This window comes from Macaca fascicularis, chromosome X (genome assembly GCF_037993035.2).
Source record: "Macaca fascicularis isolate 582-1 chromosome X, T2T-MFA8v1.1".
Lineage (NCBI taxonomy): Eukaryota > Metazoa > Chordata > Mammalia > Primates > Cercopithecidae > Macaca > Macaca fascicularis.
This window is the reverse complement of record NC_088395.1, coordinates 117,930,037-117,952,956: the sequence shown is the minus strand read 5'-3', so window position 1 is coordinate 117,952,956 and position 22,920 is coordinate 117,930,037. Positions and strand designations below refer to the sequence as shown.

The 22,920-nt window shown below is 40.0% G+C and overlaps 1 protein-coding gene across 11 annotated transcripts in view; it reads left to right on the top strand.

Annotated features, from left to right (window-relative positions):
* The first annotated feature begins 232 nt into the window (after window positions 1-232).
* DCX (doublecortin) overlaps window positions 233-22,920 on the top strand; it is a 125,102-nt gene continuing 102,414 nt past the window's right edge. For 7 of the 11 annotated variants that reach the window (XR_012429969.1, XM_045384476.3, XM_005594381.5 and 4 more), the window contains exons 1-3: window positions 233-287; window positions 2,010-2,395; window positions 11,090-11,430. Coding sequence is in view for 10 of the 11 variants with exons in the window: in XM_045384476.3 (XP_045240411.1) it covers window positions 2,032-2,395; window positions 11,090-11,430 (705 nt within the window). In the remaining variant the exon portion in view is untranslated. Of the gene's footprint in view, window positions 456-2,009; window positions 2,396-11,089; window positions 11,431-22,920 lie in introns of all 11 variants that reach the window. The other 4 variants (XM_045384477.3, XM_015444194.4, XM_045384473.3 and 1 more) reach the window with 1 other exon arrangement.

Sequence of the window (22,920 nt, the reverse complement as noted above, 5' to 3'; positions counted from 1 at the left end):
TGTCTGCGCAATCTTTTTGCTACCCTGCAATTTCCTGTTGGTTATAAATGAAACCTTTTTAGCTGTTAATGCAGCCTGTGAATTTTTTTAAAAGCATGTAATTAATCATAGGAGGTTGGGGGGATTCACCAAGCCTGAGTTACATGGGAGAAGCTAGACAAGGCACTAGGACCTAGAAGGCATCTATCCACCCTGGCAGGAATTTCTTGCTTGGAGCTCAGACAACAAAGGCATAGAGAGATTGGTTTTCTTTCTCTCAGCATCTCCACCCAACCAGCAGAAAACCGGTGAGTGGGGCTTTTAAGTGATTTTCAAGCAGAATGTAACAGATGTCAAACGGGAAAAGCACAAGGCAAAGCCTGCTCTCTCTGTCTCTCTGTCTCCTCTTCTCCTTTTTTGCCTTATTCTATCCGATTTTTTCCCTAAGCTTCTACCTGGGATTTTCCTTTGGAAAAGTGAGTTTGACGTTCCTTTGTTTTCATTGTGATGTTAATTTAGAATAATACTACCTCTGATCCTAAAGCAAAGCAAAGCCTTACTGGCACGCCTGGGGAAATGTTTGCTACTTGCCTTGAGGAGGTGGGGTCTCTTACCACTGCAGGTTGTCTGACAGAGACAATGCTGAGCTCAGCATAGGTCATGGTGACATTGGAAAAAAGGGGGAATTCAGCCTGGCAAACCCATTGGGCATCAGTCTTTCTTATTTCCTGTCCTCCTGGTCCCTTGCAAATATATTGATGTGGCAGTGTGTAGCAGCTGAGCCCTGCTTGCTTTGTGAGTCCTTTTATCTCCATCTGTGAGATGCATGTTAATAGTTTGGCTCTTAGGATGTCACTACATTTGCTAGCATTTGGGGCTTCAGTTGTATTGGGTTTCATGTTTTGATTGTTTGGGGTTCTTGGTGGGGGAGGGGGTTCAACAGAAGAGAGAAAAGCAAAACCTGACAAATGACCATCTTTTCCTCAGCTAATGCACCTGGGCAACATACAAGTTTGGGGTGAATTGCCTTCTGTGAGGGTAAAATGTCACTTCAATTAGGGTAGAGACCCAGAACAATGAAAGGTGTGCTTCCTTCTAAAGGTCCCATATGCTGTTCGGAGACTCATTTGTGAATCTTTCAACAATTAAATTATTCCATTAAGAGGTGTTGCTGCATCGGTGGGGAGGGGGTGGAGCAACTGGGGAAAAAAAATAAAAAAGGATTTTGTGAACAAATGATACCGGGGGAAGACAGAGCTAATAACTTGTTAAATAACTTATTTTTCTAATCCTTTTTTCCCCCTAGCTTATTTCTTATGAATGTCGGATAGCTGCACCAGCTTGGTGGGGAAAGGGTTTGATGAATAGCACAAAGACTGGCTGTTCCCTGGAGGCTGTCCCTTTAAAGGAGAATCTTAGTTTATTCTGGGGGGATGGGATGCACACATTAGAGTAGGAAAGAGGGCTTGGAATAAAATGAAAACACTCCCCCTTCATAGTCATTGTACTGAAATGCAAAGACTGCTTCCTAAGCTGGAGATGCTAACCTTGGCTAGCTCCTTCTGTTCTCTTCAAGGGGAATTTTGTCAGGCTATGGATTCATTTACAACTGTTAGTCATGTGGGCATGTGTGAGGAAACAGATGCCAGTTTTAATGTATTTAGCCCGAAGTTACAATTTGATAGGAGCCACTGTCAGTAAGTCTCAGGATTTTCAGCTATTTCAAAATCTCCCCCTCTCCTCTGTCTGGAACAGTGCCAAGAGTGCCTCCCTCTCTATCTCTTGCTCCCAACCCCCACAACCACCAGCACCCCCGCCCAGCCCCTCCTTCTTCTCTATTAAGATCAATATTCCTGCAGGTCAGGGGCAAGCAGCAGATGGGTCACAGGCTTTTTTCAACCAGTTCTTTTCACAAGCAGCAGATTGCAGATCTGGATCTGGCTAATATTTGAAATCCCTTCTTTTTTCCCTCTCCTGGTCCCTTTTTGTTTTTCCCTCTCTTCACCCCCATCCCTTTCTCCAACGCTCAGGTCTCTGAGGTTCCACCAAAATATGGAACTTGATTTTGGACACTTTGACGAAAGAGATAAGACATCCAGGAACATGCGAGGCTCCCGGATGAATGGGTTGCCTAGCCCCACTCACAGCGCCCACTGTAGCTTCTACCGAACCAGAACCTTGCAGGCACTGAGTAATGAGAAGAAAGCCAAGAAGGTACGTTTCTACCGCAATGGGGACCGCTACTTCAAGGGGATTGTGTACGCTGTGTCCTCTGACCGTTTTCGCAGCTTTGACGCCTTGCTGGCTGACCTGACACGATCTCTGTCTGACAACATCAACCTGCCTCAGGGAGTGCGTTACATTTACACCATTGATGGATCCAGGAAGATCGGAAGCATGGATGAACTGGAGGAAGGTAATTTCAATAGTGGGTGGTGGCCCTTGGTGGGAGGTGGCATCATTGATTATGGTTACATTCTTGGGTTGCTTTGAAAAAAATTAGGCAATGTATTTTTCAAAACACCGGGTTGATTGATGCTCAAATTTCTAATGCTATAGACATCAACAGAGCCATTAGTAATCACCCTTCAGTCTCTGCTGAGGTTGAAGTGTGAGTGGTGGTGATCATGCATTGTGCTTATCTGCCAGGGTATAAAAAGGAAAATCTTAATTGTAGCATTTACTCTAGATTTTGTTCATAATTAACTCTGAGTAGCACTATTGAGGCAGAACATGAAATCATTACAGTTATAACAAGGAAGGACATTTGGTTGGGTTAACAGAGAAAATATTATGCCCAAATTTTCTTTGAACTGCTGAGAAATTATTTGTGAATTGCAACTCATTGGAAATAAGCACCTTAAGAGCAGAATTTCCTGGACATATTCACAGAGAATTATTCTTTTAGGTAAGTGGTTGCTGCTCAGCTGTTGCTTCTAAAAAGCCTACTTTAGGGTGTGTCCCTAAGGCTGAGGTCATTGGGAGAAATACCAAAGAAAGCTGTAGGTATGTCTGGTATTTTAATAAAGACCATTCCTAATAGAATAGGAATTGACTTACTATACCTAAATCCCCTTATAACTTCTCTAGATTTTTGTATGGCAACTAAATTTTCTACGTAGATTGCCAAAAATCCCAACAACCTGTGTACCCACCTCAAAATAGGGAAAATCCCACCTCTTACCGGAACTTACCCAGCCATAGAGTCTTCTTCATGGTCATTTAGAAAATAGATCTTGGGTCACATTTTTTAACGTTCTATATTATCAAATCAATTATACTGAGGATGCTTCCCTATTTTTAAATTGGTGGATGTAACACATGTGATCAATTTGACCTAATACAGTGCTTTAAAGAACAGCCTGAAGGAGTGGTGATAATTAATGTGTTCTTCCTCAAGCCCCTTCCCCATTATCCAGCCCACTCTCCTCACTCCTTTCTTTCCCTGAGCAAAGGTGAGTTTAAAGCAGGCAGATCTCTAGAGTAACCAAATTATGAAATAACTATCAAGGAAGGAGAAATAGCACCTTAAAGGATTTGATGTGGGAAAAACCTGCCTCTGCTTCACTGCTTCTAAGTTTCTTATGTTCCCAGACAAAGGAGAATGAGGGTTTCCTTTGTACAAGATCCTACTTCTCTCAAATAGCTGCTGTTGCCCAAGTAGTCAGGCAAAGTGATTGGGACTAGTTACTTATAAGAGACAGCATCCATATGGTTGCTGCATCTCAGTCTCAGGTTCAAATTCGAGTTTCTTTCTCTCTTTCTTTCTTTCTTCCTTTCTTTCTTTGACAGAGTTTCGCTCTTGTTGCCCAGGTTAGAGTGCAATGGCATGATCTCGGTTCACCACAACCTCTGCCTCCCGGGTTCAAGCGATTCTCCTGCCTCAGCCTCCCGAGAAGCTGAGATTACAGGCATGTGCCACCATGCCTGGCTAATTTTGTATTTTTAGTAGAGATGGGGTTTCTCCATGTTGGTCAGGCTGGCCTCGAACTCCTGACCTCAGGATCCATTCGCCTTGGCCTCCCAAAGTGCTGAGATTACAGGCGTGAGCCACGGTGCCCGGCTGAGATTTTTCTACGTAGATGACCTTGAAAAGCAATGTGCAGGAAGCTTAGATTATTTCATCGTGTGCTCAACGGACAGGCAGAGGTTAATCCTAGGCCCTTCCTGACCATCAAAGGATTGACCATCCTAGTGCTTGTCTTAAAATAAAGGAGAGTCACGGCAACCTCGGCAACCTCGAAGGGTTTGAAGCTAGGTCGAGGGAGCTGTCCAACAGAGTAATCGTTAGGGTGTCTGTCTTTTGTCACTGTAAAATCCACATCTCAGTCAAATTTCAGGGATTTCTCCATAAAAACTTTCACAGACAAAGCACCCTGTATCACCCAATATGTCCTCATGTCCATGGACTGTGATATTCTAAAGACCACAATAGACATTAGGAAAGAGTACTGAACCAAGTGACATTGTATTCAGACCAAGTATTAGAATATTCCTGTGTCTGATATAAGAGAGGTGATATGCACAAAATTTTCCCCCAAATCCATTTTTTACTATTGATTTTTCTCCCAAGATATGTGTGTGTGTGTGTGTGTGTGTGTATTGGTGTATTACGAGAGGGCTGGTGATAGTCTCTGTTCAACATAGGTAGGCAATAAATGTAATTTTGAAAAGACTGCAGCTTTCTATTGCCTTGATTCCCTTTGAGTCATATTAGATTGAACTCCTCTTATCTGTCACTCCCGGGTGCAGTGGTACTTCTTGGTGAATTCCCGGACTATGTGAAGTGTGAATAGGGCTCAGTTGCATTTGTTCACATGTCATCTACAACTACAAGGCACAGTGGACCTCAATACCCTTCTAGTCCTGAGTACTGCCTATTCAGTCAAGAAAATTCAGGGCTATCTCTGGGATAGTGTTAAGAAATGTGATCAATTTTCCCACTGACACAGAGCCAAATGGGAAAGGGCACTGGGATGAGGAGGATGAAGACAATGTGTCTTTTTCTCTCCTATTTTATATTTTAGAACTGCCCATCTGGGAATGGAGGACAGAAGTCCTTTGACTTTGTTCCCCTTCACAAGAGGTTGAACGAAAGATCAAAAAGTCATACACATTGCTTTCAGTTAGACTTCCCGGCGTGAAGTATCAGGATATTGAGTTCTAGTCTTAGAAACAGCAGATTATAATGAAAAAAAGAAGTCTTTGGACTCCGATTTGGTTCAAATCCAGGATCTGTCAGTGCTAGCCTGTAAGACCTTGAGGAAACCATCTAGATTCCCTAAGCCTCAGTTTGTCATCTGTAAAGTGGGAACAATGGCTTTGAGGATTAAACAAGACAGTGGATATAAAGTGCATATTACTCTGCCTGGCACACAGTAGTGCTTAATAAAAGGTAGTTATTATTGTTTGAATTATCCTAGTTTATAGCTGGTTTAGCTACATGATCATAGACTTGTCCTTATCATTAATGTGACTCATGTTAATTATTTTTAAAATAACTCTTTAAAAAAACAAAGAACTGTATTAAGGTATAATTTGCATAACATAAAATTTACCCATTCAAGCGTACAATGATTTTTAGAAGATTTATCAAGTGGTGCAACCATCATCATAACATAATTTTGGACCATTTTCATTTCCTCAAAAAGAAACCCTATTCCAATTAGTTGTCACTGAATATTTTCTTCAATCTCTCCAGCTCTAGACAATGATTAATCTACTTTCTGTCTCCACACTTTTGCCTATTCTGGGCACTTCATATAAATTGAATCAAATACTATGTGGTCTTTTGTGCTTCTTTCACTTAGAATAATGTTTTCAAATTTTATCTGTGTTGTCCATGTATTGGCACTTCATTCCTTTTTGTTGAAGAATAATATTTCATTGTATATGTAGACCACCACATTTGTGTATCTCTTGTGAGTAATATTTTTAACTGTAAAATGGGACTAGTAACACCTGCCTTCTCTATCCATCAGGGTGGTTGTAAAGTTAAACTTAAATAATAGATATGGAAACACATTGACAAGGTAAAATTATAGCTACGGGTACTATTATTATTAATGATGTAAAGACACTAATAATGGAAATAATAATAATAATGATTATGACAATGATGTTAGTAAGGGGTTGTAATGATCAGTGGTTCCTAAACCTGGCTGCCTTTCAAAATCTTTCAGAGCTTTAGAAAAATATTACATTCCTGGGCCACACCCAAGATCTATTGAATCAGAATCCCCAGGGGTAGGGACCCAGTGTTTGTGTTTTTACAAATCTCCTCACATGATTTTTATGAGCACTTAGACTTGGGAAGTATTAGACTGGGTGATCTTGATGGTTCCATTCACCTCACTAAAGTGGTAGGAGTTTTGAGACATGCAGAAATCTGTTTTTATTTTTTTCTTTTTACATCTTAAAGGAATAATAGAGCATAGAACTCACTGTGTTTTCAAATGGCCACATTATTACATCTTTAGCCTAAAAATACATGAAAGTTTAAAATGATTGGTTAATAATCACTCTGGCCTATGGCACTCCTTTGTCTAGTGTCTCTAGTCTGCAGTTTTCTGCTAGATACAGAAAGTATCAAGGGCAGCATTTTGGATCAAAGGTTATTGATGTCAGTTTTCCCACAGTCCTTGGGTACACCGAGGGTCTTAGTGAAGTCATGTAGGATGTGGTCCTCATTAGCTGTATCCCAAGGAGGTCAATGAATAAAATCCACTGGTGGATTTTCCTTTTGTCATGTCTTTTTTTTTTTTTTTTTAAAGAATCTTTCTCTTTCCCTTTATGGCTGGTCCAATTCTTTTCCCATTTTCTTGTATGTAAGTATCCAGATCAACTTTGGGGGTATCATTTATGACTAGCCAGTTTTTCTGAACTCAAATTGAGACAAGTTCAAGAGTTATTACACAGACCACGGGACAGAATATTTACAATTGGAACAGTCTTAGAAAATCTGAGCTGTGTAGTCACACTGGCTATGATCCAGTTATTTTACCATAGCTCATATGTTTCAATGAGATGAATCCACCTTCTCACTAATTTAATCTCTAACTACTAAAGCAAGTACATTGTCAAACACAAGAATTTTAAGATACCTGGGAGGGATGCATTGCTAATAGATATGATAATATAATCAAATGTCATTTAATATTTTAATATAATACAGTAAAGTGTCATTTAATATATTCCTTCTTGAGTCAGGAAATCCTGGAGAAGAGGAGAAAACCCAGGCAGAAGTGCTTTTGTGCTGAGAAGATACAAATATATATATAATGCTTTTGAAAATGGAGCCTTCTTGAAGAGAAGGGAGGTAGACATTAGATCATCTCGAGCCCACAGCTTGTTTCATTTTTGCCCTTTCAGCTGTGCTTCCATGATTTCACTCCTTACCCCCTCACCCTAAAGCAGGTTTTTAGTTCCAGCCAATTTGCACCCTGCTTGGCTCTGAAGCCAGCTTTCCCTCTAGGCCCCCAACTGGTAGGAAATAGCCCTTGGAAGCTGTGGCAGGATGGGAACCCAGCTGTGTAAAGGTGCGACACACCTCATCCAGCTCCAAGTGCCAGGCAGCAGGATGTGCAGGAGGCACTGAGTGCTGGCAGCAGACATTGAAAATGCTGGCAAAATCAGAACAAGGAAGTCTTAGTCTAGTAAAGAAGCGCATTTGATGTCTTTCTAGCATAGAAGTGGAGAGTCCTTGGAGGTGGGCAGCTATTTTCTTAACATTTAATTATCCTAACAGCTTTGTTTTCTCAAGCCTGTTTGAGATGGAAAAGAGAAGAAGATTCCTTCTTATGGACTCTTGGACCTAGAAGGGACTCAGGTGTCACCTAGTGCATTATCTTTGCTTTAGAGATGGCAAAGCTGAGACTCAGACAGATTAAGTGATTTCCCTAAGGTCACACAGCTTTTAAGTGCCTAGTTGAGATTTGAATCCAGGTCTGTGTGACTCCTGAGTCGTCACTCTTGACGATGATAAATATCCTGCCCTCAGTGGGCCTCTGCTGTGGCAGCAGCGGCTTTGCTGGGTGTTAGCATAAATCTCCTATATTTGGCATTTGCCACAACTGGAAGCCTCCTCCTGACCAGCAGGAAATCTTATCTTTGAATCACAGGTCCCCAGCAGTGCTCATGTCGTATTGTAATCGCAGTTCAGTTCCTAAATGGTTGCCCTTGATACCTTCTCTTGTTTTTTCTCTTCAGCTTCTATTCCTCTTTTTAGTCTCTTTCTCTCAGGAATTTCTTCCTCTTTTTCCTCTTTGCTCTTTCCTTCTTGTTCTCTCCTCTATTCCATAAGATTAGGGGCTTAGTAATAATAGAAATTTATCAAGTGCTTACTATGCTCCAGATTCTGGGATCAGCCTTTTATTTTTATTTTATTTTATTTTATTTTATTTTATTTTATTTTATTTTGAGACGGAGTCTCACTGTCTCTGTCACCCAGGGTAGAGTGCAGTGGTGTGATCTTGGCTCACTGCAACCTCTGCCTCCCTGGTTCAAGCGATTCTCCTGCCTCAGCCTCCACAGTATCTGGGATTACAGGCATGTGCCACCATGCCTAGCTAATTTTTGTGTTTTTAGTAGAAATGGGGTTTCACCATGTTGCCAAGGCTGGTCTTGAACTTCTGATCTCAAGCGATCCACCTGCCTCAGCCTCCCAAAGTGCCAGGATGACAGGCATGTGCTGCCGTGCCTGGCCATGGGTTGAGCACTTTTTATCCATCATCTGATTTATGCCCCACAACAACCCCACAAGGCAGGTGTTCTTATTATCACCCTTGCTTTGGAAAGAAGAAACTGAAGGGAAGGGAGGTTAGAGTGCACAACTAGGAAGTGTTGGGGACCCCATTCTGACTGACATCACATCAGCTGCGCTTTTTCCATTACTCCATATTCAGCCCAACGAGAGAGTGGAGTGACTAAAATGTACCACTGGAAGGTGCTCAACATAGATTTGGCTGAGGGCTGGGCCCTCTGGAAAGTTCTTGGGTGCTATATGATACTTTAACTGTCAGTCATCATGTTCATTTTCATCTGGAGATGGTTAATCATACTCATACTTCAGAGGCTTAAGAGGTTTAAGAGATGGGAGCAAAAAAGTCCAAAGTCCTAATAGGGCTACACAGCTGACTCTCCAGAGGAGACTGGATGAGTGAAATCATAAATATATAGCTTCACATTTCCACACCACCAGTTGTCTGACAGTTTTAAAGTACATGACAAGTTATGGAAAACATCTGACTCAAAGGCAGTGACCTCCTGCAACGTGGCAATGAATCTGGTGAACTGCTAAGTCAAGAGACCGTTTCTAGGGTTATGGGAGTTATTGGCTGTGAATATATGGAGACACTAAAAAGGCCCCTTCCTTCATCCTTTTAAGTCAAAAATTAAAGACCCCAGCCTGTAATCACTTGGGTTCGGTTGAATTAACCAGCAAGGGAGTCAGAGAAATCAGAGCTTCTCTTGGCTGGGGTATTGACCATCTCATCCTGGGTGTCCATGTATGCACCAAGTGAGTAAGGGTGCCTATCCTCACTTAAAATCATCCCTTTGTCCCCTTGTCAAGATAGAACTCTGGGACTGAGGACAGCTTTGGAAGCCACTTTGCTTATGTTGGATGCCACTTACCCTCCCCCTCCACACACACACACACACACACACACACACACACACACACACACACACACAAATGTCCTCAAAGGTACCCGAGAGATTTTGACTGAAACTTCTCTTAGCATTACTGAGAAATTTATTCATTAACATGTCTTAAAGGATTTGGTGCTATGGCAAAGCAATAAATATTTGCAAAGGGAGTGAATTATCCGCCTGGTGTTTCTGAATGCAGTTCTCCTGCTGAGACCAAAGGAGAGCCATCAGACTATAATTGTGTTTAATGCTTTCTGTGCACTGGCTAGGGTTTATTTATTTATTTAGGGTTATTACCGAAAACTTAAGCCTGATTAAATCACACTGTTTCTGCAGCTCAACCTCTCAATGAACTTCTAGATACCTTGAGGCTAATGTGTTTTACTCAATGAATTCAACCTTTTCCAATATTCTCTCTCCCAGGATGAGCCTATCTCTCTTCCTATTTTCTTTAGCTCATAGTCCCAGGTGTCCAATCCCTTCCTCTTGCCTCTGATCCCTGCATTTCTTTGGCTATATTAGTCATTTCCTGTAGCCCAAGGTAAATGTGAAAATTACACTAGATCCTTCCAATCCATAAATCAGGCTGTATAATGTATTCTCACTTCTTTACCTCATTACTTGTGGCAGCCAAGGGTGAGCACTGGTGAAGATGACCCTGAATACACAGATCTTATGTGTATCCTTTGAGAGGATGGAAAGATGAAGGGTGAGTGGTAGAAACAGGAGAGTATTTTTCAAGGAAGAGCTAGGGTGTTTATATGTACAGGTTGTTATTTAGACAGTTTCCCTACCTAGTGTAGTGTAAGGGGTAGAGGACACACTTATACACACATATAAACATTCAACATATGCACACACATTTCACATTTCAATATTCCATACTTGGCCATATACTCTGTGCAAAGGACGATCTGGTTTCTTATCAAGTATGTATGTATGCCTGATATACAAGGTTACTTGGTTCATTTTAACTTGGCATAAAAATGTTTTAAATTTGAAAGTTTTCCTTGGTTCATAATATAACAAAGGGATGGGACTTTGAGTCCAAAAATAGGACAGGGATTTTAAGAAATAGAGATGTTAAAAATGCTCCAGCAATGCCCCTGAAAGCTAAACATCCTAGAAACTAACATAAATGTTTAAATTCCAAAAAAACCATATCAAACTTGGAACTCCACTTGTTATATTAAATTTAGACATGCTCTTTGTCCTTAGAACCCTTAGCTTTACAGAGTTCTTCAACTAGGTGTGCCATTATATTGAAGGATGTTTTGAGAATTACTCTTGAATTTGGATGAGCCAAGTTTTTAGCCCAATTAGGAATTGCACGTAAGTTTGGTTAATATCACCATTTATTGAAAAGTTCCAATCCAGTGTCAGTGTGTATTTGTTTAGTTAGAATAATCCATATATCTGCTATTAAACTAATCACCTAATCACTTATTTCTTGCCTTAGGGGAAAGCTATGTCTGTTCCTCAGACAACTTCTTTAAAAAGGTGGAGTACACCAAGAATGTCAATCCCAACTGGTCTGTCAACGTAAAAACATCTGCCAATATGAAAGCCCCCCAGTCCTTGGCTAGCAGCAACAGTGCGCAGGCCAGGGAGAACAAGGACTTTGTGCGCCCCAAGCTGGTTACCATCATCCGCAGTGGGGTGAAGCCTCGGAAAGCTGTGCGTGTGCTTCTGAACAAGAAGACAGCCCACTCTTTTGAGCAAGTTCTCACTGATATCACGGAAGCCATCAAACTGGAGACCGGGGTTGTCAAAAAACTCTACACTCTGGATGGAAAACAGGTAGGTACTTTTTCAAAGTACTTTTCTCATTTTTTTCTAAATTCTTACATGATCATGTTATACCTAAAATATCATTTCTTGTAGATGGACTCTTCCTCCACATCTCATCATCACAACCTGATATTATGTGTTTGATTTGGAGAAAATGTATTTTCAGCAGGCAAAACAATGAATCAGGAATCTGAGGCTCTGAAATTCAATCTGCTTCTGATTTACCTTGCAGAATGGTCACTTAGCCTCACCTTCTTTATCTGCTATGAAAGATGTGTTAGAATCTAGGTTCTATGAATTCTTATGGATATGAATTTAGCTATTATATGATGCATTCTTCATTGTTCAATACACGTGACTGAAATGATATTTGCCCATTCATTACTTTTTAGATACCCTCACATTGGTGCTCAGCAACAATTTTGATAAACGGAAGTTGAAGTGACTTTCATATGCTCTGAAAGAAGTCAGATACGGGGAAAGTACTGAAGCCTCTGGCTCGTTGTCTTTGCCTCACACTAAACCATACTTATTCTCTTTCTCTTTTCCATATGACATAGCTGTCTTAATTTGGTTCCACTGATGGTTTGTGTGAGAAAGGGACTATTTCAGGATCCTAAAATTAGCCCAAGAAAGATGCTGCCATCTGTTCCCCCTCCAAATCAGGTTCTTCATGTCATTGGTTATACTACTAAAGTACCACCTATATTAATATCTGGGAAAGAATGCAGCCAGGCGTCTCCATCAGACAGATGCACCATTCTCTTGAGCATAGGGAGCTGTAAATATACAACAAAAATATTCCAAGGGAATTGGAACAGTGGCTGGTTCTGTTGGCTCTAAAGAGAATCCTGGTCTCCCATCAGAAAAGACAAGTGTGGATTAGTATCAGTCCATATATTCTACCTCTTAAAATGCCTTTGGTGTTTAAACAACTATATAGATTCTAAAAAGGTGGATTCACTATATATCAAAGTTACTGATGAGTGTTCAAATGCAGACCTGTGCCTCCTCCTATAATTTCTGATAATAATGTGTGCTCCAAGATTTTAAGTTTCAGGGAAAACCCACCCATGTACTGTGTACTTTGCAATTTTGAGAAATATGTGGCCTTTGTTTCCCATCATTTTGTGATCTGAGAGCTACCTGGATGCATTGGTTATACCTGACTTGTGTTTGTTGTACCAAAGCAATGGGTTTGTCTGTGATGTTGGGAAAATCTCCAATTCCCAAGCATTTCTCTAAGAGTGTCTAACTTCTAAGCACCATGTATGTATGTAATAAACAGGAGCTGTCTAAGTATAGGCCTGATTGCCAAAATCTCATCTCAGAGAAATAGGACATGTAAAGTTTGGAATCATTGGATCACAGAGTTGAGAATGACTTTAGAAGCCATGACATTTAATATTCCACCTAAGGCATAGATATCCTCTACAATCACTCTATAAGACTATAAGGCAGCCGATTTCACTGTTCAACAGCTGTGATTTTTAGAGTTTCTTTATATTAGGCATAAATCTAATTCCTTGTGCCTTCAGCCTTGTGAAGTAATATAGGAATATGCAAATCAAAAACATAAGACTGGGATTAAGAAGATTTGGACTCTAGTCTTGATATTGTCACTTAACCACTTAACTGTCCTGAACCTCACACTCCTCCTCTGTACAAAAGGACTGATCACACCTGCCCTGACCATGCTCACAGGGCTTTTATGAGGATCGAATCAAATAATGGATATGAAAGCACTTTGTAAATTGACACACATATATATATATATATATATTATATATATATATATGCAATATATGCATACAATTCATCATTAAATGAGATTTTTGGCAATTTTTGTATGTTAATAAATGTTAGCTCTCTTACTCCCACTTTATTTATTTATTTATTTATTTATTTATTTATTTACTTTTGGAGACAGAGTCTCACTCTGTCACCCAGGCTGGAGTGCAGTGGTGTGAATTCGGCTCACTGCAACCTCTGCCTCCCGGGTTCAAGCAATTCTCCTGCCTCAGCCTCCCAAGTAGCTGGGACTACAGATACATGCTGCAACACCCGACTAATTTTTTGTATTTTAGTAGAAACGGGGTTTCACTGTGTTGCCCAGGCTGATCTCGAACTCCCAAGCTAAGGCAATCTGCCCACTTTGGCCTTCCAAAGTGCTAGGATTATAGACATGAGCCACCACGCCTAGCCTCTTCTCCCTACTTTATCTCTATCATTCTTATTATAAATTTCCAATATTTGTGAATATACACCATGCTTTGGCATTCTGCTTTTGTTCCAAATAACACATAAAGGGACACCTCCATCTTCTAGGGAAGCAAGCTCCAGTCCAGTGATGCACAGGGTTTTGTCCTTCAGCAGGTCATGCAGAGTGGCAAACTGTCTCAAACTCCTTTAAGCATCAGTTCCCTTTCTTTGGGGAACACATTACAAAATGCCAGTATATGATATGACATTTATATAGAGAAATAGAGTGATGCCCAGTGGATCTGAACAATGCCCTTTCAGGCATCTGTACCTCTGTATATACGTTCCCTTTCTTTAAAACGTCTTCCTCTGCCCACCCTGACCCCTGGAGGTCATCTTATAAGACCTGGTTCAAATGTCACTTTATTTTTGAAAATTTCTGTCTCTACTAAGGAGGGTAAAAGCAATCCTAACCTTTTTTTTACATTAATGCTCAGCTCCTGGTATATTATGGATGCTCTATAAATGTTTGTTGATTGAATGAACTGACATAAACAGATTCTCTCATGGCCCAGGTAGATGTTTTGAGGACCCTTCTTCTTTCAATTCCCCGGACATTATCCTTAGGTCTTTCAGAAGAGATAAGGGGCTTCCAAAGGAGTGCATATTCCACCCAGGTGATTTCTAACTGGTGGTTTACTTGGAAGTCACTGAGGGCAGGCATTTAAAGCATTTCCCTAAATACAGTCTAAGGAGAAATGTCTCCATGTCCTCACCTCAAAAAGCTCTCCAAAAAGAATTCTGTGGGCAAATAAGGTTGTAAAATGCTGCAAATTGTGTGCCATTCTTAGAGATTCACAGTACTCACTGGCACATTGAATGCTCTGAGAAGTTCTACAGCAAGGAAATCCATCCCAATCCTACTTAACCACAAACATTTTTAATGAAACATACACACACACAAACCCACACATACATATATGTATATGTATGTATACACACACACACACACACACACACACACACACACACAGCGTGCACTAGAAAATGTTGTTTACATAGGCCGGATGCGGTGGCTCATGCCTACAATCCCAGCACTTTGGGAGGCCGAGGCAGGCGGATCACGAGGTCAGGAGATCGAGACCATCCTGGCTAACACAGTGAAGCCCCGTATCTACTAAAAATACAAAAAATTAGCCGGGCGTGGTGGCAGGCGCCTGTAGTCCCAGCTACTTGGGAGGCTGAGGCAGGAGAATGGCGTGAACCCGGGAGGTGGAGCTGGCAGTGAGCAGAGATGGTGCCACTGCACTCCAGCCTGGGCGACAGAGCGAGACTCCACCTAAAAAAAAAAAAAAAAAAAAAAAAAAAAAAAAGAAAATGTTGTTTACATAAAACACTGATGATTAAGAACTAACTACCATAACTTTAATGGTAAGATTGGTAGGCACAGGGTAACCACAAATTAAACATTGTTGTTTTGTTACAGAAAGGACATTAAATAAAATTTGGGGGTACATGGACAAACCTACTAATTACAAAATAGATGCTGGGTATAGTGAAAGTTGTTGCCAAATTCAAAATTTTGGAGCTCAGCTCATTTCCCAGGTCTGGTGATGACAGCTCTAATGTTAACACCTGTCAATTACTTTGATTATTAGTGGGTATTCATACGCTTGCGAATATAATCCTTTTCGTGGAGACCGAAGTCACATGTATTGCAATAGCTTGACTTGCTTGGATGAGACTCCAATGCCTGTTTTTGGCTACACATGACACAAGGCACTTAGTTGAAAAGAACAAAGTATGGTTAAGGCTATTTGTTATGGAGTGATTTGTTCGTGAAATCAAGCCGTCGCTTGATTTCAGTGTTTACTATAACTGGATTCCAAATCGACCAAACCAAGTGGTTTTCCCTCTTCATATAAATAATATCAGCTAAAAGAGCCCAGTTGGTTATTGCAAATTTATTGTTGCTTCTGTAGTTGTGTGTACCATTTGACTGATTGGCTTACACTGATTGACAAGCAATCTGCAGACATGGCTCCTTTCTGTTTTTATTTTGTTTGGATGTGTCTTTTAGAACCCTTGATCTTTTTAGCTTATATTTGATGTTATGGAAGATTGGTTTACTGACCTCTTGCCTCTGAGATATTTGTGGTCTGTGTAGACAGGAAAGCCAACCACTACTAGTAGGAAGACACCCCAATTGATTCCTCACCTCAATAAGAAGTTATTAATTGTATAAGAAGTAGTTGGTAGGGCTCTGGCTACTCCCAGGGATTAAAATAGATTTCTAAGAGGTCAAAGAGGACATGATAGAGGATTGGATGATGATGCATATGAGTTCACTTGCAGGTGAAAAGTGTTCTTTTGATTCCTTGGCAGCTGGAGTGGTTGTAGAGTGTTGACAAAATTATCCAATTACTAATTTCCATAACTAAAGTACACATTGATTTTCATGCATAAAAGTCATGGATATATAAAAACTAGGACCCAAATTTCTGGTTCACATGATAGTAGTAGTTTAATAGATACATGTTCTGGCCTGAAAATTAATTGCAGAGCTTTAATAATAGACTTTCAGCTTTTTGGCCTAATACACAGGGGTGCAGCTGGTCTTCACATCGTCCATTTTCATGCTACACTGATTGACATCTCTAGATTCAGTTTTGTCCACACCCAGAATCTGTGCAAGAAAAGATTCACTATTGCTTCAATATACATGCCTAAGGCATAAGTATGGCCTTTAGTGCTCGTTCTAGCTTTGTTAGGCCAATTTTCAATTGGATGGATTTATTTTATGTTTTTGTCTGTACCTTTATAGCACCGACTACTTGGACCTGGGATTACAGGTCTCAGAATAACAGAGGAGAAGTTTAAGCCAATTCCAAGATTATCCATAGCCTTGGAAACTAGTACAGGGGTTTTAAGGAAATGGTTGATGCATAATACACAGATGAGAGCATGAAGGATGTTTCAATTGCTGGTTAGTATTCTAGGAAAGACTTGCCCTTTCCACGTTGCCACACAAAAGAACTGGGTGCTGTAAGCACAAAGGCAATTGCAGGAAACACAGGAAGACAGATTGGATTTAACCTTGGAAACGTTGAATGCACTTACCAAGGTAGGCGTGTTTTTCGTTTGCCTACATAGCCAGTTTTTCTCTCCCCTGTTATCTCTGCTTTCCCCAGTAATATCTGATCTTATTTATACTCCCTGGCCTCCAGCTCTCTCAGAGTCAACCTCTCTCTCTTCTCCTAATGTTATGACCCTGTCAGTCAACATTGGGCTCATTAGAAAAGGCCACGTGGGCATAAATTATGCACCAAGAGGGAGGTCATTTATCATCGGCCTTCACTTAAGAAGATCAAGGCTGGAAAGTTGATGTTTTTATTACCAAAATTCTCCTTCCCCAACCTTTCAGAGGTTCCTAGAGAAAGGCTTTGGGAGGATTGGCTTGAGCATGAAGTGTAATAGAACAAAGGTGGAAAGCCAGGCTGGGCTCTGTGAAGGGAGACAGTTTGCAAACTACCATCTCATACATGGTGGTAGATTTCACACTTTAAAAGAGTGGCCAAACATTGAATATACTGCCCTTCTGGAAAGAAAGGACTAAGTGTAGCCTGGTGATCAGTTATTTCTTCAGTAATTTATCCTCTTAGAGTTTTATTATTGTTGAGATGCTCCTGGCTCTGAGCAGTGATAGAGGTGTGACTTGGCCAATTCAATCAAAAGCTTTGGCATAGAATTCCAGTCTCTTGTACTGACTAGTCTGTCACTGTCTAGCATTCAGCAAGTGGAAAGAGCCCTAGGCTGGGATTCAGAGGCCTGAGTTTTAGTCTTCACTCTGTTCTTCCCTAGCTATGTAATGTGGAGCCAATCACATCTCTTTTGGGGCCTTAATTTTTTAAGGAGGCTTAGTATATGACCTGGAAGAGTCCTTCTAGTTCCACAGTAACAGAGTATTCATCTCATAGAGTTGGTTCTGTCTAGATATGTTTTCACTCTTCTGAATGTACTCCACCTCTCTGTGCTCCTAAAGATTGTCAATGTGATGTAGTAATTACCTTGGTGGATACATTGCTTTCCAGGATGGCTCTAAATGGTATTTGCATAATTCTTATATTCAGATCTTTCTTGCTGCCTGCAATGACATCACCAAAGAATATTTTCAAACTTGTAATTTTCATTTGACCCCCTTTTCTTCACATTGTGGATGGCATAAGGAGCAAAGGGCAGAGGACTCACAAAACAAAGCAAGACAAAAGCCAGCCTGCTAAAATTTTGGCAAGTGTTTGATGGTGCCATTATTAAGCTATTTCTATCGCAGTGGTGCTATTTTCAGTGCTGGGGAAGGATTATTGCTAATGGGGGTGGTTAGCACTGGCGCTAAATGCATTGCTATTTCTTGAGTAGACTGAAGAGATTCATCAAGTGGGGATTGATCTATCCAGGGATGCAGGCTGTTCCATTTAAAACTGTTGAAGCAACAGTCATTTTGTTCTTAGTTCTTTATTTTCATCTGTTTCATTATTGTCATTCCCTCAAAGTGGGAGAAAAAGCATTGTCTCCAAAAACAGTTTTTAAAAACAGCTTTATTGAAATATAATCCCCATATTACATACCTCACTCATTTTAAGTATAAAATTCAACAGCTTTTAGTATATTCACAGAGGTCTGCATCCATCACCACAATCAATTTTAGAATATTTTCATTATCCCTAAAAGAAACGCTGTGCCCTTTAGACATTGCCCTCTAGTTCTCTGATTCCACTTCCCCATCCCTAAACAATCACTTATCTACTTTTTGCTCTAAGGATTGTCCTATTCATGACATTTAATAATAATGGAATCATGTGGCCTTTTGTGCCTGGCTTGCTTGACTTAGCATAATGTTTTCAGGGTTCATCCATATTGTAGCATATATTGGTACTTCATTTCTTTTATGGGTGAATAACATTCTATTGTATGAACTTACCACACTGTATTTACTCATCTGTCTATTAATGGACATTTGGGTTGTTTCTATCTTTTGGCTATTGTGATAATGCTACTATGAACATTCATGTACAGATTTTTATATAGATATATGTCTTCATTTATCTAGGGTAAATATCTCAAAATTGTATTGCTGGGCTGTATAGTGTGTTTAAAATTTTAAGAAACTGTCAAATGGTTTTCCAAAGTGGCTGCACGATTTTCCATCCCTATTTGCAATGTATGAGAGTTCCAGTTTCTTCACATCCTCACCAACACTTGTTATCATTTTTTTTTATTAGATCCATCCTAGTGGGTTTGAAGTGGTATCTAATTGTGGTTTTTCTTGATTTGTTTGCATTTCCCTAGTGACTAATGATGTCACACATATTTTCACATGCTTATTGGACAATTGTATATCTTCTTTGGAAAAATGTCTATTCAGATCATTTGCCCATTCTTTAATTGAATTATTAGGCTTCTTATTAATGAGTTGTAAGAGTTCTCTATGTATTCTGGATACAAGTCCTTTGTCACATATGTGATTTGTAAGTATTTTCTGCCAGTCTGTAGCATGTCTTCATTTTCTTAATGGTTTTTTTAGTTTTTCAAGAGAAAAAAGTTTTCATTTTGATGAAGTCTGACTTATTAATTTTTCTTTTATGCATTATACCTTGGTGTCATATCTAAGAAATCTTTACCTAACCCAACGTCTCAAAAATTTTCTCCCATGTGTTCTTCTAGAAGTTTTATATTTTTAGCTCTTAGATTTAAATCTCTGATTCATTTTGTGTTAAATTTTGTGTACAGGTTAAGAGTCAAGGTTCTTTTGAGGGAGGGGCACATAGATATCTGATTTTTCTAGCACTATTTGTTGAAAAGAAAAGATAAGGCAGTTTTCTTAATTTAAACTAAATATGAGCAGTGGTTCATATAGTCAAGCCCTCTAAAGGTTTTTATAATTTTTAAGAACTGTAGGTGTGAACTAATGGAACACAGGAGCTTCTCCTATACAGATGTTGTGGAACAGTACTCTACTCAACAATACTCTAAAATACAAGTACTCTACAATACTCTAAGGCTGTATTAGTAAGGCTGGCTTAGTCTCATTTCGTAGGGAAAAAAGGGGGCTTGATAGGAGAGGCTAAAATGGGCTATTGTTCCTTGACAGTGCCCCTGCCATGTTCTAGACTCCTAGAGTTCCCACCCAGAACTATCTGAACTTCCCTGTCGCATATCCTATACCCTTCTGGTGATGCTAAACAGGACTGGGGGAGGGGAGTAAGGAGATGTCCAAAATTGTTGGGGTTATTTTCTTTTGTAACATCTTGAGATATAATTCACATATCACATATTTCCCTTATTCAAAGTGTATAGTTCAATGATTTTAATATGCTCACAGATGTGTGTGACCATCACCAAAGTCAATTTTAGAATATTTTTATTACCTCTCCTACCCTCTATCCTCCACAGCCCTAAGCAACCACCAATCTACTTCATAGTTCTATACATTTGCCTTTTCTGAACATTTTGTATAAATGAATCACATTTTATGATTCATACATATATGCTAAGTGACTAGCTTCTTTCACTTAACATAATATTTTCAAGGGTCATCCATGTTCTGTCATGTATCTATCTGTACTTTGTTCTTTTTTATTGCTGAATAATACTCCATTGTATGGATATACCACATTTTATTTATCCATTCATTTGTTGATGAACATTTGGGTTGCTCCATGTTTTGCCTATTAATAATGCTGCTATAAACATTTGTGCATGATTTAGGTATAGACATATATCTTCATTTCTCTTGAATATATATCTAGTAATAGAATTGCTGGGTGTTGAGGTTTCTTGATGTCCTATCCCCTAACCACCAAACTCATGTTTCTAAAACATGTACCCCAAGGCATGCTCCAAACAAAGAAATTCACAGTCTTTTCATTTCTATGTAGATATTTGTCCCCCAGAGTTCTTGCCTAAACAGTATAGAAGGAAACGTGAGGGTTTCTTTATTAACTTTTCTTAAAGCTAGAACAAATCCTAAGAAGCTATTTTGTTCTTTTTATCTGAGTCCTACCTTGGCCCTCCTAACTTTCCAGAATCAAAGATGCATTCTAAACAGTTGGGACCTTCAATCCAGTGGGTCACAGATTCTCCTCCGAACCACCAAAGTTTCTTATTTTGAAAAAGGAGCAGAAAAAGGAGCTTCTAGAATTCCAGTCTTATTAATTTTTCCTAGATTTAGAATACTTTCATAATCGATACCACATATTCTACCCTCTTCAGGTCTTGTGATGTTAGCTCATGAGATAAAAAGCAACTTGGGTGTAGGGAGCCACAGCAGGTCTTCATCGTTAGCCCAGTTGTCATCGACTAGGACAATTTGCTGTCCAGGGGACACTTGGTAGATATATTTTTGGTTGTCACAACTAGGGAAAGGGTGCTGCTGACATCTAGTTGGTATAGGCCAGGGATGCTGCTGAACATCTTACACTGCACAGAACAGCACTTCCCCCCACAAAATACAAGTGATCTGGTCCCAAATGTCTACAGTAGTTGAGAAACCCTGCATTACAGGTAAGATGCTGGGCAGACACAGCAGAAGATGAAGCTGAAAAGAAGGCAAAGGCAATATTTAGCAATGACCTTGTAAACTGTGTTAAGGAACTTGTATTAGTCCATTTTCACACTGCTATAATGAACTATCTGAGACTGGGTAATTTATGAAAAAAAAAAAAAGAGGTTTAACTGACACACAGCTCCATAGGCTTAATAGGAAGCATGACTGGGAGGCCTCAGGAAACTAACAATCATGACAGAAGGTGAAAAGGAAGCAAGGACCTTCTTCACATGGTGGCAGGAGAGAGAGAGAGAGAGCAAAGGGGAAGTGCCAAACACTTTTAAACCGTCAGATCTCATGAGATCTCACTCACTATCATGAGAAAAGCATGGGAAAAATCTGTCCCCATGATTCACTCACCTCCCACCAAGTCCTTCTTCCAATATTGGGAACTACAATTCAACATGAAATTTGGGTTGGGGCACAGAGCCAAACCATATCAGAACTTGATTGTTACCATGTGTTAACAGAAGCCAGTAAAGGATTCTTTTTTCTTTTTTGGCAGGGTATCACTGTTGCCCAGGCTGGAATGCAGTGGTATGATTTTGGCTCACAGCAGCCTCATCCTCCTGGGCTCAAGCGATTTTCCCACCTCAGCCTCAGCTTCTTGAGTAGCTGGGACTACAGGCATGGACCACCACATATAGCTAATTTTTGTATTTTTTGTAGAGACAGGATCTCACCATGTCGGCCAGGCTGTCTCAAACTCCTGAGCTCAAGTGATCTGCCTGCCTCAGCCTCCCAAAGTGCTGGGATTACAGGTGTTAGCCACTGTGCCAGACCCCACTGAAGGATTTTAAGCAGGGGAATTATATTATCAGATATGCAGTTTGAGTAGGTCACTATTGTTTTGGATTTCAGGAAGACAAAACTAGTAAAGAGTCCAGATAGAGGCTGTGTGGTAGTACAGGCAGGAGAATAGAAGGATCTAAATCGAGGCAGCAGTAGTGGAAATAAAAAAGGAGAAAACAAAGCCAATAAATATTTGTGAGGTAGAAACTGGAGAATTTAGTGATTAATTGAATTTGAGGGTGTATTAATTGTCTATTGCTGTGTAATAAGTTACCACAAACATAGCAGCTCAGAACAACATTCATCTATTATGTCACAGTTCTATAGGTCAGAGTTAAAGGCTTAACTAGATTCTCTGCTTAGGGTCTCACAAGGGTGAAGTCAAGGTGTCAGATAAGATAGGCTTTATTTCTGGAGGCTCTGGGGATGAGTCTAGTTCCATGCTTGTTCAGGTTTGGGGCAGATTTCAATTCCCATGTCCTTCTTAGATGTCAGCTGAGAAATGTTTTCAGCTTCTAAAGGTTACCCACATTCTTCTCACATGTCCCTTTCCATTTTCAAGCCAACAACATACATCAGATTGTTCTCATGCTTAGAATCTCTCTGACTTCCTTTTCTGCCACTAGCCAGAGCAAATTTTCTGCTTTTAATGGGGTCATGTGATTAAATTGGTCCCAACTGGATAATCTCCCCTTTGATTAACCCAAAGTTAACTAATTTAGTAACATTAATTACATATAAAAAAGCCCTTTTTGCCATGAAACATAACATAATCGTGGGAATGGCAACTCATAATTAAAATTCAAAGAGAGGAGAATATACAAAGGCAAGAGTCATTGGGGGGTCATTCTTAGAATTCTGCCTACCACAAGTGAGGGAATTGGAGGACTCAGGTGACTCTG